The 15,544-nt window shown below is 43.3% G+C and overlaps 1 protein-coding gene across 3 annotated transcripts in view; it reads right to left on the bottom strand.

The window, feature by feature from the left end:
- Positions 1-3,503: 3,503 nt before the first annotated feature.
- atxn7l1 (ataxin 7-like 1) overlaps positions 3,504-15,544 on the bottom strand; it is a 36,673-nt gene continuing 24,632 nt past the window's right edge. For all 3 annotated transcript variants that reach the window (XM_049566764.1, XM_049566765.1, XM_049566766.1), the window contains 6 exons: positions 14,400-14,662; positions 13,016-13,238; positions 12,182-12,303; positions 10,370-10,906; positions 9,772-10,024; positions 3,504-8,064 (listed from right to left, as the gene is read on the bottom strand). In XM_049566764.1, coding sequence (XP_049422721.1) covers positions 8,047-8,064; positions 9,772-10,024; positions 10,370-10,906; positions 12,182-12,303; positions 13,016-13,238; positions 14,400-14,662 — 1,416 coding nt within the window. In that variant the 3' untranslated portion in view covers positions 3,504-8,046. The remainder of the gene's footprint in view (positions 8,065-9,771; positions 10,025-10,369; positions 10,907-12,181; positions 12,304-13,015; positions 13,239-14,399; positions 14,663-15,544) is intronic.

Raw genomic sequence — 15,544 nt, 5'->3', positions numbered from 1 at the left:
TCATGCACCCACACGGACTCCGTCTCCCTGTGACCAACACACATTTTGGGAACAGCCTATCATCCTCAATCAGAGCCACAACAAGTGTCCTCTACCTTTTCATTTTTTAATGAAGATTTTAAGGTACAAACCTGTGAGTTTACTTCACAGCAAAACAGCAGTTAAGCTAAGGACAGGACAGGTTATTTAGTGGTTGCCTAGCAACAAATTAAAAAAAATACCCAGCAAGCTAAAAAAAACACAAGCCCTCTAACCAAGTCTAATCTTGGTCTTTGTCTCAAACTTCTGATGCCATTGGGTACAATGTCTGGAGCTGCTCCACAGATGGTGAAGGGGAGCCTGATTTTTTTTGACCCAAAGAATTTTTGTTTTCTTTTCTTCATACCCAAATGAGAAATGTCATCCTGCTGTGGAGAAAAAGCTGCAGAGTCACAATCTAAAACATCCAAGTTTAACCTAACTCTTAAACTGATTAATCAAAGACGGATCTGGTTAGATTGCACTGAAACTTATTACCAACTCGTCATGTTTTAATGGAATACAACCTGACATAAACAGCACTAAACAACAGCAACAGAGCTGACAGAGCTAACATTGTTAACCGGGGGGAACTGGAGGTTGGGCCATACACTGTTGCGACAATAGCCACGTTTCCATCAGCCTATTTAGATGCGCATCGGAAAATTATGATGGAAACGCCAAATTTCGAATTAAAATCCCGATTCGCACAAACTAAAATACGCTCACTTTGGCCGGGTTTTGGTTGATTCGAAAAAATGTTGATTCGTAAAACGGGGGATGGAAACAGTTATGTTCTAATTAAGTCTGACGTAGCGCACCTCTCTCCATGGTGATATCCACACTCTGGGTCAGGAAGGCAGGAATGCATTTACAAGCTGGTTGCCAACCGCCAGAAAATGTAGAAAAAGAAGAATGTGAGACTTGCTTTGTTTCCAGTTCTGCGGAAAACTCGCGCGAGTTCATAATTTTCATGTCCGTACATTTAATGGAAACACACAGGATTCATATTTCTTTTAATGCGCATTTCCCAATGATTCAAATCACTTTTGGATGGAAACATAGCTAATGGCATCCCAATTTTAATGCCAACCACTATGAGCGCAGTGCAGAGCATCAGCAATGACCCAGACAGTTGGAATAATCCAGATAACGAGTTCCCGACTGGGGAAATTTCTGTGAATGCCCCTTCAAGTCAGAACAACTCCGAAAGTCTGAAAATTTTGGCATACGGGTTGTCGTCACATCACGCAGAAGCATGGAAAGTACACGTTCAGTTGATGGCAAGGAATTTTTTTTTATCATTTCAAGTACTGCATATCGTTTCATTCATTCATCTTCTAACCGCTTCATCCTCTTGAGGGTTGCGGGGGGGCTGGAGCCTATCCCAGCTGACATCGGGTGAGAGGCAGGGTACACCCTGGACAGGTCGCCAGACTATCGCAGGGCTGACACATAGAGACAAACAACCATTCACACTCACATTCACACCTACGGACAATTTAGAGTTATCAATTAACCTAGTCCCCAATCTGCATGTCTTTGGACTGTGGGAGGAAGCTGGAGTGCCCGGAGAGAACCCACGCTGACACGGAGAGAACATGCAAACTCCGCACAGAGGGGCTCCCACACCTGGGATCGAACCGGCAACCCTCTTGCTGTGAGGCGAGAGTGCTAACCACCACACCACCGTGCCGCCCTGCATATCGTTTGCTCACATGTAATCTGTAAAATGGTCCTAACTGTTAGTTGCTGTCCACGTAGAGAGACCTTAAGTAGATAGAAAAGTTACTCATCAGCATCAGCCAGGTCAGGCAATATTTTAGTTTGAGGGGACGTACTGGTGCACCAAGTCTTGGATAAAATCACTTTGCAATATAAAGCTTCAAAGTGTTATCAACTTGCTGTTTAATTACTCTAAGCAATAAAATACAACACATCGGATTTGTAGCGTCCATGTTGTGCCGACATTAAAAGCTCATGAACATGACAAAGTCGGAAGAATGACTTCCCAACTAGGGAAATGGGATCATCTGAGTGGCACGCAAATGCGGCATTACATGAGTGCTTGTCTTGACCGGCTTACCACAACAGACCACACAGAAATTGGATGGTATTTGGAGCGTAGAAAAGGTATATGACTTTACTGGCTTTATGGTGGATAATCAAGCTGTTAGGGTTCATCCTCTGAGGGCTATGAATACCTGTTTATAACTCGATGGCAATCCGGCCAATAACCGTCAAGCTATTTCACGAAATGCCACAAATTTCAACCTGCTGGTGGCGCTAAAGAGGGCAGGTCGGGAGATCACCTGTCGGCAGGATTGATCCTCTTCATCCAGGAACTATTGAGATATTTCATTCTGGGGCAAAGAAGTGGACGGACTGATGGACATCATCCTTGCCGGAGCCACGATGCTGGGAAACAAATCCTGAAAACATAAGTCGGCAAAAGTTTCAAGTCTCCTCAGATAATGGTATAGAAGCAGACAGGGCTCAGCACAATTCAGCATTTTCAATAATGAAAATGACATACAGATGCATCTGGTAAAAATTTAAGCACAAAATACATAATTGAAGCGGCTTTGTGAAACACTGACAGCCACAGAGGACACATTTGCTCTTCTGCTACAACACAAACATTAACAATCATGAGATCCTTACACATAGACAACACTCAACATATACAAAGCAGTCGTCATCATCAGTGGGACTCTGATTTACAAATTACACAACATCCACTTTCAATCATTTAATAAAAGCTTGGATATAAGACCATTTTTTTTATACAGCAAGTGTTCAGTTGTTCTGATGGGAAATCCATTTTCTGATCCAACTGCAGTGAGAGCGAATACGCCGCGACTCTTACAAGGTATTTCTTCAGACATTCGACACAGTTTGGATCAGATACAACAAACAACGGCGGCGCGCTGGTTGAAGGGGCCAACTCACCGAGAATATACTCTTCATCTTCTGTTACTGTAGTTGCCAGAAACACTTTTACAAATATATAGATATAGATTTGTTTTTTATATCTCAAATATTTATATAAATAGAAGTAGATTAAAGATCTGGGCATTATGACAAAGTGCAAAAAAAAAGGAAGGGGGAGGCTTTTAAAAAAAACTGTTAATACCTCCGTAAAATTCAACAGCAACGATAACATTAACTGCTCTGACATCCTTGAGCTTCGTCTTAATTTTAGCTGCAACAGACTGTACTAACTATAAACAGTAAGTCAGGGTGGGATTTCCCAAAAACATCTCAGCGCTAAGAACATCGGGTTTGATCTGTAGTAGCATGTGAGATACTGAACGGAAACAAAAACCTTCAACTTTTCAGCCATTAAACCAACATCTTTATACATCTGTTTGTATGTTAAACAGAGAAAACTATGAATATGTGTCTATAATGTAATTGCAGGCAGGCTAATGATTTAACTGTACACTGCGAGTACCCGGGTAAACCACGTGTGTCTACAGTGGAAAAAAAAAAAAAAAAAGACCACAGAGCCGGTATCACTAAACTGATCTAGACAATCTCACGCACTGATGAATAAAGTGTCATCATGGGAAGCACTTGGGGAAAAAGCAGAACACAAATACAACTGATTATGTACAATTCATTCATCATTAGTGCTTAGATGCTTTCGAGACAAAAAAAGAAACAAAAACAAAAAAAAGTTATTTAAAGCAGCTGGCGAGTACCAGGTGGGAACGTCGCTCGCAACAAATCAAAATGATTTCAGTTACTTTGGCTTCATCAGCAACACCACACGAATAAACAGGGTACCTTTCAGACATTTTAAAGGTTTTAACCATTTGTTTTTTGACATATGGCGTCCATGACACCACTTTTAACCATGGATATCACACGTTTTCTTGCACCTATATGATATGACATCCTCGGATTAATCTGATCATGTTTGCGCCACTTAGGACATTTAGTTGCGGCCGTGAGCTGCTATAGTACACCTGATGCTGTATGTATGCATCTTGTAGATATTTAAAACATTTAAGCGGGGTTGCATGAGGTACTCATCTGTATTCAGTGTATTACCGACAATAGATGTTGGTCCGCATGTCCCAGTTTGGAGAAGCAGACAGGAGTACTGACAGGGAAGCTAAGCAATGCATTGCTGTGGATGGGGGCAGCAGCAAAATGTATTTTAGCCACCCAAAAAAAGTCAACATCAGTTCAAGTGTACGTTATATTTAGAATATTTTCACTGCTTTACCTTGCCGTCAGTCCTACATCAAATTTTCCCCATAATATCGCAAATGGTATGGAATATCAATATATATATATTTTTTTAGCTATTTTATCAAATTAAAAAGTTCCAGTATCATGACAGCACTTTCAGACATCCCTTTCCAAGAAGGAACTGAAGCCGTTATCTATGCTCTCTTCAACGCCACCAGACTACTTTAAAAAAAAAACAACAGTGTTTTACCTTGCAGAAAATGAGAGTCGCTGCTCTGCCGCTGCCCGAATCAGTTTGTTACGGTGTTATTGTGAGACTTTGGTGTTTTAAAGGGTTAATTTGGATTCACCACAGTCACAAAACACAAACTACAAGCTGATCGAGGCAGCTGTACACCAGCAACCACCGTGTTCTGTGAGGTAAAATTATTGAGTGTGGTGGCTTTGAAGAGAGCGTAGAAAACAACTTCAGTTCCCTGTGAAAGGGAAAACAGTGACCGTATTCGAAAAATACTTGATACTGATTTTGTTTTTGTTTTTTTTTTTTGGTGGCTACATTTTGCTGCAGCCCCCATCCACAGCAACACATTGTTTTGCTTCTGTGGCGATACTACTGCGTGCTTCTCAAAACAGGCGGGTTAGCTGACTGCTAGCTACTATATGTAACACAGCGACTATGGATAAGTGCCTCATACAGCTATGCTTAAAAAAATCTAGACTGCCCCTTTAAAAGCCTCACGGAAATGGCCAACGACTGAGCCACCGGAGACAAAACGGTACCAAGTTTGACGGTTGCAGCTGATAAGTAAGTGAAAGCATTTCGACCTGGCTTTGATTTTTACACACCCAACGACCAAGGCTAATCGCACTGAGACTAGACCAATCGGTCCTGGAAGATAAAGACAGTTCAAAAATATAGCTATAGTTCTTTAAACATTGGAAGAAGTATGAAAAAGGGTGAAACCACAGGCAAACAGGAATGTGGGGCCCTTGTATGAAAATACTAACCAAGGCCTGGTGTCACAAAATCAAGCTTTGTTCTTTAGCGTACATGAGCTATTAGAAATCAGGGCTTTGTTTTTTATCGTCAGTGTGATGTCAATTTTTTTTAATGATAAACATCGCAAAACACTGCAGCCTTACTAGAAATGTGAAGATACGCTGGAATAGAAACATTTAGGACCATTATCTCTTTAGTTTTACAGGGTAAGAAAAGTGGCAGGAAACACAACACGCAACACAATTGAGCTTGAAGGTTCATTAATAAACTTATAAGTAACAGTCTGACAAAAAAAAACTTAACTCACGGTCCATTTACTACACCCCCTCTGCAAGTGATGACACCTGAGCATCTCCATAGCAACCAAGTTAACTCCATCTGATGATGAAGGTTGTAGCTTTGTCCCAATTTTAAACTATATACTAATTCTAAGCAGCCGTTGACAGCTACATGCATTGTACCATTTACAGCAGTGGTTCCCAACTGGTGGGTCGCAGTCCAAAGTGGGTTGCAAATGTGTCTAGTTTGCAAAAAACAATTTTCATTTTTAAGAACAGTGAATTTCAGGCACAAAGCTTTTATTTTGAAGTGCTGCTTCCTGCTGTAGTGTGACTGGCTAACAGACAGCTACTTGACAGAGACAGAAAACTACCTCGATGACATGGCCAAACACAAGAAAACGCCGACTATATTAAACTGCGTGGCCCTCGGACTAATGACAAAACTGGACCCTGTGGCTGGACCAGTTGGGAACCACTGATTTGCAGCGTACTTTAAAGTGGAAACAGACAAGTTTTTTGCTTTAACTTATCATTATGATTCTTGGCTACAGAATAATGACATCATCATGTTTCACTTTCACTATGCAACTCTGTCTGGTATGATCTTGTGAGAAAATGAAGCCTCGATTTACTGCAAAAAGGAAGTTAGTCAAACCACTGCTGAACCAAAACAAGATGAGGACAGCGCTTTTGTTTTCCCAGGCAACTATCAGGTAACTATCTATCCCAGTTACCTGGGATTATCAGTGTAAGTTATTATTCCCAGTAGGGGACATGGTGGACGGTGAACAACCAAGGCAACTATGGGAACTGTGGGACCTGCTGTGCACTGAGGATAATGGAGTAGCGGTGCCAACATTAATACCACATAGAAATGAGTACAGCTTTCTGGAATTGAGGCTGAAGCTCTTTCAAAACTCTCAGCCGCATCTCGAGTCAAGATATTCTCTGTTAGACAACACACTAAGCTAGACGTAACTAGGCTTTGTTATTAGAACACACCTGCCTAAAATCACTTTCAAAATTGGCCACAGGTGGCGGTTGTTATTTCGCAGCAGTGTGAAATGGTAATGACATACACAGCAGCCACAGCCAAAGTTCATATTTGGCTGTGTTTGAGTCATAAATTCGTATTAATTTAAAAACACGCTGATGAACAAATCTGTGAGGATTTTGAGAAACCAGGCCAATCTTGTCATCGTTGAACACAAGCCTATAGGAGGGCAAAAATACTCTGTTTAGCTCATATTTAGTAAAAGGGGACAATTATTAATAAATACAAAAATAATAACATATGTACACATTATCGACAACATGAACTATCATAATACTTTCAACATTTCTTCAAAATGCCATAGAAATTATTATTTTTTTTGCTTAAAAAGTCTCTGTAGCTCAAACCTCGAGGGGTCAGTTAGAAAATCATTTAGGAGCGATAAATTATTTTACAAAAAAGAAAATAAAAATAAAAAGATCCAACACCGTAGTAATCATTCCTTTTTTGGATGCAAGTCCTGACACACAGACAGGAGTTTGTGTTTCTTGCAACATTGAAAACCAGAACGAAGGAAAAAAAAAACAAAAACACTTCAAATAAAATCTGACTTCTTCCTATACTGAAATGCAATGCATTGATGCGACATTGTTGGTAACGCAGGTGGGGTTTTCTTTTTTCTTCCCTTGTGTGAACAGGTCCTTGTGTGGCACTGCTGGAGACTGCTCTGGAGTCAGCGAAGAAGGAAGCGAGGGCAGTAAGTGCACTTTGAACACAGGCATGCTGGGATGGACGGGGAGAGAGGCGGGATAAAGGTAAAAAGAGAATTGCAGAGATGTTGACAGAGTTGTTTGATATAAAAAAGTAGTAGAGGAAGATGGGAGGAAATAAAGAGACTGAAACAGAGCTGCTGTTGTCTCTTCCACCTTTGAGGAAGAGTAAAAAGCTAAAATCGAGATAGGAAAGCTGAGCTGAGGTGGCACAGATGAAGGCTGAGTCCTACAGCAGTTGTGTCAGTAGGTCCTTCAACCATCTAACTCCCAAAAACAATCACAGACCTCTTTCTTTGCCAGCTGACCTGAAACAGCAACCAGAAAAAGGGCCAGAGCAACCAGAAAATATTGTTCAAAGAAAAAAAGTGTCTCCCCCAAAAACTGTGCAGTGGTGGTTGTATTAACAATGCCTTAAAAACTGAGGCAATTTCCCTTTTCAAAGGAGAAGTTTTTGGATTCCACTGTCTTGTTCTGAAAAGGCCGCGACCACAGTGCGTGCACGGCAGCTTTCCGTGAAAAGTGATCCATAATGAGAAGGTGGAGGGAGAGTGGAAGTGACTGCCAGCCGACTGTGGGCAAAGACTCCAAAGCCCCCCCCCACCCCCACCCGGTGTCACAGCCGGGTGAACTGAGCTGTCATTGGATAAATAGGGGTGACATCGCAGAGAGTGAAGCAGTCTGATTGGTGCTGTCAGTGGAAGAGTGGTGAGGTCAAAGGTCGCAAACGGCGGTGGCCTGCACAGCTGCCCAACATTCTGTCCTTGGAACAGGTTTCCGTCAGTGATGCAACTTGGCCTACGGGGTGGAGAAGACAGAGGTTTGTTAACTGGCTTTCATTTATTATTGGTGGTGGAAGCAACTTCTAAAATCTTATCAAAATATAGATATAAAACTTGTCAGTGAGCAACAAATTTAACGTGTGTTTAAATTGCCATTTCCCACCTGAAACGTTCAGGAACATTTCATGCATGGGGTCATGTGTGAATGGGAGCAGGGATCAACATTCAGGGATATCTCTACCCCCAGTTCCCCACTTCAAGACATAGTAACATTTCAGGGAAAATGCAGGTACGGTTGTGGTGTAAATGAAAGCAGTAACATTGCCTGGTAAAGCACGCATGGTCTTATGTCTGAGAAAGACGCCCTTACATGAAGTGAACGACCCAATCACAAGACTCCACTGAGAGAGAGATCAAGGAGATCAAAAACAAACATTACTTGTCTCACAAACTTGTTGAAAATTAAATTGGCTTTGGACAAAAACCTCTCCTTGCACAGCACACTCCTGAAATTGACAGGCCTATTCCACCATGTGCAAGTGGCCTTGCTTCTTCTTCGTCTTCTTCTGTTGACTCTAATGGCAGTTGGCATCAATGGCCATCTGCTGGACCATCCCCTGCCCCATCTATTCCGACATCGCCATGACATGTGTAAAAAGGTGCCATACGGAAATGTTCCTGAACGGAGTGCATGTCAGGATAGTGGAAATCGCTAATGATGCCTGCAAGGTTATCCCAGTAATTTACTGGGAACGACGTGTGAAAGAGGCTTTAGTGAGTTTAGGTTTAGGCTACATGGGTTGTGTTCTAACTAATGTGAATAAATTCTATGTTAGTTCTCATTCATTCAAGTTTGATTTGCAGCCCTGATGTACATGAGTACTGTTTCATGTTGTGACTAAGGGCGCATTCACACTAGGATAGTCCGGGGGACTCAGTTCAATTGGGTGGGGAATGCAGAAAAAATTTCACACCTTCATTTGGTTCAGTTCACGCTCACAACGCACTTTTTAAAGTGGACCACACCGCCTGGACAATGTCACGCAGTTGCAACAGCTGCTCGTTTGGGGGTGGTATTGCCCGAAATGACCACTGACCAGGAAGAAAAAAAAAGCATGAGCAAGAAGGAAACTCGGCTCATCGATTGGCCAGGACCGAAAATTGCCAACCAATGAGCTGGGTTCACTGGATCGTCTGTTTGCATTTCCCCCTGTAAGCGAACTGCACGAGGGTTCACTTGCAAGTGAACCGAGACCCCAAGTTTTAAAGCGGACCAGGGTTGGCTCGTTTCGTCCTCCTGTGGTCCAAAGTTCAAATGAGCGTTCACACCACTCCAAACGAACCGAACTATCCATGGAAGTGGACCATGGTTCATTTAAAACGGACCAAATAGCGGCAGTGTGAATGCGTCCTTAGTCCGCCTATTCATTTTTCAGATTTAAGTAACGGAAAATGAATGGTGGTTTCATTTTGTTGACAGTTTGAGAAGGCTAAAGGTCTGCAGCCATGTTAGCAGCGACTTGAGGTTATGCTTTGAGCATAAGTGAAAATGTTTTTTTTTTTTTTTTTTGGCTTTAAGCTGTCTTTGCCGTTATCATAGATAAACATTTAAAGCAATGGATGTGAAGATGGTGTGCACTTTAAGGTTGGTTTGACAGTTCAGAATTGAGCACACATAATTAGACATACAGCGGTGGAAAATAAAGAGACTTCTAACACCTACTTGTCTCGGGGACTCTGGCCCCGAAGCCAGTATTCCCACGCTGTCGCTCCCATTCCCAAAGAGGCTCTCCAACCCACCCGGCCTGCTCAACTTGCTGGCCTTCCCTCTGTAAGAGCTGGGACTCCTCCTCTTCCTGCCCTCTGCTCCTCCCCCATAAGCCAAGGGTCCGGAGGGGGAAGCCAGGGGCTGATGGGGCGCAGAGGCAGGCTCCCTGTTGGGTGAGTAGGGTATACTGGTTGTGCCAAGTTCGCGACTGGAGAACGGAAGAGGAGGAGAAATGGCATTAATGATATACAGTGAAACTCCAGTACAATTTTCACTGTACAGTCGGACTGCTATAAAATCATCACAGCAGATTTTACAGAGCTGTATATTTTAGAGGGAAGCTAAACACCTGTCATCACAGCCTCTGCACTGCTGGCACTGTCCTCTCTGTTTACACACTGCTCTCCTTTTAATAAATCACCCCCTCATGCGTTTCTCTGCAGACTCTACTATGTTGTGCTGAGCTGAGCCTGAATTGTGTTTGCAGCGCTGACTTTTTAAGATCTGGGGCTGATCAAATTCATTACTATGATAAAAACAGCCCACTACCCACCTGTTCTGTGAGTTGTGACTTTGAGACCCATCTGCTCTGGATAGCCAGTCCTCTCCGCCGCTCCAGAGCCCACTTCCCCCACGCCCGAGTCCCTTTTTCCTGGCTGCCGTCGCCGCTGCCCCTCCTGAACCTTGTAACGTCGGATGATGGCTGCTGCCGTTCCTCTTGTGACTATCCACAGTTGGTAACAAGGAAGGAGAAAAGGACGAGGAGGAGGAGTAGGAAGAGTTTTTCCTCCTCTTCGATCCCACTACAGAGTCCTCCATGTCTTTGGATGGGCGGCTGGCTTTATGCGTGCCGTTACGGGCTTTACCCGGCGCAGAAACTGGGGCGATGGGCTGTGGAGCGTCTCGAATGCTGAACACCCCTGCCATGGATGCGGACTGAGGAAACGTGGTGGTGTAGGAGAAGGAGTTGGAGGGGGAGGAGAGGAGAGGAGAAGTGACGGAGGTGGGAGAGGGAGTCTGTTGAGAAGTGAGGGGGGAGGTACCGGAGGAGGAGAGGGAGTGGAGGCTCTCTGCAGCCAGAGGCACCTTCCTGAAACAAGAGGAGAAATGCACAAAGTTGCTTCGTTGCCATAGTATTCAGAGCACTGAACCTTACGTTGCATCATACTGAATCAAGGGTTTTATGTTTTTATATGATTGGGAAATGTAGTATGATGTTCTTACATCTCAAACCCACTGTTGCTCCGCTTATGATTTTATCAATACGAAAAAAAACTCAATGATGATTCTTAAAGTGGCATCTCCAAGATTTCAGTCCTGGTTGATTTGACACACCTGTCGTTACAGCAAATGTGGTTTAATGCTCCATGTCACAGAGCTCTGGGGGTGGCAAAACAAATTGTTGTCATTTTAATAAAGAAGTCAGGCAATAATTGGCCTTTTTCCATCCTTCAGCGAGGAACTGTGATCTGATTTTACGCTGCACGCAGCATGAGTCCGCGGCCAGGAGGGCGCAGTTAAAGAGGACGGTTACCTCGCTAAGTGAGAGGTGTGCAGCCTGTCGCCTGCAGCTCCTCATCTCACAGCTCACTGTGGCTGCGCCTGACTGTTCAATCACTCCCTGCAGTATTTCAAAGAACTGATGTGCTGTCGACGAATGCCGAAAAATGACCGTCGTCTTGTCTGTAGATACATTTTTTGATGAATGATGGTGGTAAACTCACTGACAAACACACTGCATTTCCTGTGACTGCTTCATTATAAAGTTCAACTCGTGTTTCACCTGTTAAATGGGTCGTAATGTCCGCGTCATTTTAGTGCAGGGCTAACCAGAGCTTTACATCTGTCCCATGGCCTAATACACATTTAAAAAACAAAGACTGGAATAAGATCAGCTCCGAAGTCAGGATTTCTGGGAAGTACTATATGGTGCTCATTATGGTCGCTTAGCAATGTCAGGCGCAACCTGCCTATGTGCTTTAAAGTTGGAACAGAGTAGGCACAGGAGTAAGACCCAGCTCCCGACCTCACACCTTCCAGGCGGTTATAGGTGTGGCACATGTCCTTGCCCTTATGCGGCATTTTTGTCCGCAAATTTCACTCTCGACACACAGTTCATAATAGTTCATAAACGAGCAATGTGTGTGTTTGTGTTGTTGTAAATTAACTGGCTTGTTTGATTACATTTAGACATGACATAAAAGCACTTCCCTGTCTACACACTGCATTTTATTTTTGACCTTCACAAAGCAGGTTAGCATACAGGTCACTTCCTGCCACATTTACACCTTTGTCATAGCGACAGTGAAATCAAAGCATTGACTTTATTGTGAACAAGCTCCACACAGTCAAAAAACACACTCACCTCCACATCTGCGCATTAAGGTGCTTCTCCACCATGCTCTGAAGCGCCAGCCTCATCCTGTCCCACCGCCTGTCGAACACATAGTGGCCCCGTCCCATGAGCCGGCTGCTGAACACGCAAAACTGGAGGGAGAAAGAAGGAGTGGGGTTTAAAGAAGGGATTCGAACGGGGATGAGGTAAGGTGAAGCACAGAGAGAGACGGGGAAAGGAAGAAGAGGAGAAGGCAGAGAATTGAAGAGGACGCAGAGAAAAACAAGGATGAAAGATGAAAGAGAGAGAGAGAGGAAGTACGAGGTGGGTAGACAGAACAGGATGTGGACCGAAAGAGATCAAATGACAGAAACAGAGAGATTGATAAAAAAATAAGCGATGACAAAGAGAGCAGAGAGGCGACGGAAAAATACCAAATTAAGACTAACTGATAACACAAGCTAAAATCTACTCATGAACTGAATACGTTTAGAAATAAAGCTGTTTCAGAAGATGTGACGTGACCATAGCTGCATCCAGCAACTTAACGGAAAATGACTGATGAAATCAACGCTGTATATGCAAAACAAACGCCCATATAATACAGTAACATCATGGTCACTTTCGACATCTGACATCAAAAGTGCACACAACCCTCACCTCTTCCTCCTGCCCTGAAAGCGATAAGAGCCACACCCGAGACTGAACACCGAGAAAACTAATTCCTCTAAACGGCATCTCAAAGCAGACCCCGCGGGGTAAAAACGGCAGATATTTCCTCAAACTTGTGCAAATGGGTGTTTAACGCCCCGAGGTTATGGACTATAAAAATGTCTGTGCAACATAAGCAGTCACAGTATTTACCCCTAAAGGCTGTGGGTGACGACTGGAGTAGTGAAAGGCAGGTCTGTCGGTGTCCTCTGGAGTCTCAGCGTCTCCCTCGTCGCTGGAGAGTCGAGCGCTGTCTCCTGCCGCCGCTGCCCAGCTGTGGGGAGACGGCTCTGGGTTAGGGGCCGGGGCTGGGGCTGGGGGCAGAGGGGTGGAGGTGGAGGTGGAAGTGGAGGTGGAGGTGGCAGAGCCTGGGACCCTGTGGGAGACATGATGGAAATAAAGATGGGTGAGTAAAAGAAAAGAGAGATGAGAGAACAAAAGGGAAGGAGACAGAAGAAGGAGAGGAATTATACATGAAGAGGAAAAGCGTGAGAAGAAAGAAAATGACGAGGAAGAAAAATTGAGGGACAGCGCAGAAGAGGAACACAAAGGAATTTAAAAAAAAAAAAAAGGAAAATAGACAGAAAAAAACAAAGCTCATGTGATATCTGAACCAGTCAATGCCACTCTGGTGTCTGCTACATACACAAAACCTCAAATAACTTCCTTTTTAAACAGAGAATCGTCTTCTAAATAGAAAGAGGAAATGAGCTGCTTCTAACACTTTCACAAGGGCACACTTGGCATTCTTTTATGACTGTTTCTACTTTGTGGCACTGTTGTTTACAGCGCCCCCTGGTGGATCTGCCATGCATCTGTCATGGCCCAGAACAGTTTTACTCCACTGATAGGGTCTTAAATCATGAGTAAAAGTCTAATATCATGAGGTACACCATGTGCAGAAGTATCCACTATGAACAAATAAATATAAACAATGCTTTACAAATAAAAACATCATTAGATTTCTGTTCAGAAAGTGCTGCTTTTCCTTCAAAATACAGATTAAAACCTTAAAACCCTGACAAAAAGAAACACTTCTATAAAACTACTACTTGTAAATTCTCTGACATAATCCTAAGAAACATTTTCTTAAAAGGCAACATAAAAGTCAACAGATGAGGAAGCAAATAATCTGAATATTTTGAGTCTTATATGCAACTTAACATCTAATTATGAAATTAAATAACCATGATTAAATGTCACTAAATTTATAGCATTGAAATATTTTACTTTGAAAATATTTTTAAGGGTTTATGTGGTTTAAGGGGACCTGTTATGCTCATTTTCAGGTTTATAACTGTATTTTGGGTTTCAACTTGAATATGTTTACGTGCTTTAATGTTCAAAAAAAACCTTTTTCCCCCAAGTAAGAAAAAAAAAAGGTGGATCAGACATCACATGACTGATAGAACTTAACTTGATTAAACACAGATCATTCAGCTACTTAAGATTCAAATTTTATGGCCCTCCTTTGCTTCCGTATACACATGCATAGTCGATACTGCGTGTGTGTGTATGTGTGTGTCCACTGTCCTACCTGGGTATGTGTGCATTCGCCAGCCGTAGCTTCAGCGTGGACAGAGGTCGTCCATTTGGGCAGTGAGGCTTGCTGGGACATGCTGTCTCTTGTGACGTGACGCTCTGGCTGCCGCCTTCCTTCGCTCCCTGCGATCCGTCCCTGTCTCTCTCCTTCTCCTTCACTCCCTCGTTCACCTTCGCCCTCCCCTTGTGTTCGGCCAGGAGGATGTCGAAATGTTTTTTTCGGCCGGAGACGGCTCGGCGGTGGGTTAAGGAGTGGGTCTGTGGCAGCAAAAAAAAAAAAAAGAACAAAGAAAAGGTTAATAACAATTTCCCTCTGTGAGGTAGTGAGCACTCACCGCTGAGAGATATTGGGTCATTTCCAGAGAGACTTTGTAAATCAAAGTACTGATGTGTGAAGAATTCAGACTGGAGCTCAAACATACATCACCGGGGGCCGATGGCTTCACTCACAGGGGCTTGAATCACGGCTCTCTGGTTTCAGGAACGTTTCCATAATCACTGCACCATGCTGTTGCCCACGTCACACCAGACTAACACGGGTAAATATTGCCGGTGCATGGTGAGCTTGTCTACCCTTCCAACTACTTTGGAAGGTAACCAGCGATCAAACATTTGGTTTTCCAGCAGTCCTCTAAAGGATGTGCGTGCGAGGCTGGTCAAATGCTGGTTTAAACAGGTAGTGTGGCTTTTGGAAGGAAAAATGTTTTCTGTGCGCACTCAAGGATAATATTGAGTATAGAAGACTCTTCAAAGGCTTTGCGAGCTGAGAGATGCATCTATTATACTCAAATATCTTGAATAACAACTTTGATTGAGTGAGCTGCTGCTCAAGGAAGACTTCAGTCAAAAGCGCATATAAAACCTGAGATCAAGCAGTGATGATTCCTACAGGACTCATCGATAAGGACGATGACAACAGAACCTGGACAAACCATTGCTCAAATCAGTCTTTCCATTGATTTTACTTTATGTGTGTGTTTTATTTTTTCATTCAAAAATCATCACTAACTTTAAATGAAACACCACTGAACGGAGAGTATCAGTGATCATAAAACCTGACATAATTTTTGGTTCCTTTTGCAGGTTCAGGAGCTCCTGAGTTCCTAGCCTCCTGTAGGCGGCAGGGGGTGCTCCTTAATC

This window comes from Epinephelus fuscoguttatus, linkage group LG22 (assembly GCF_011397635.1).
Source record: "Epinephelus fuscoguttatus linkage group LG22, E.fuscoguttatus.final_Chr_v1".
NCBI classification, from domain to species: Eukaryota; Metazoa; Chordata; class Actinopteri; order Perciformes; family Serranidae; genus Epinephelus; species Epinephelus fuscoguttatus.
The sequence above is the reverse complement of the archived record's forward strand: the minus strand, read 5'-3'. Positions and strand labels throughout refer to the sequence as shown.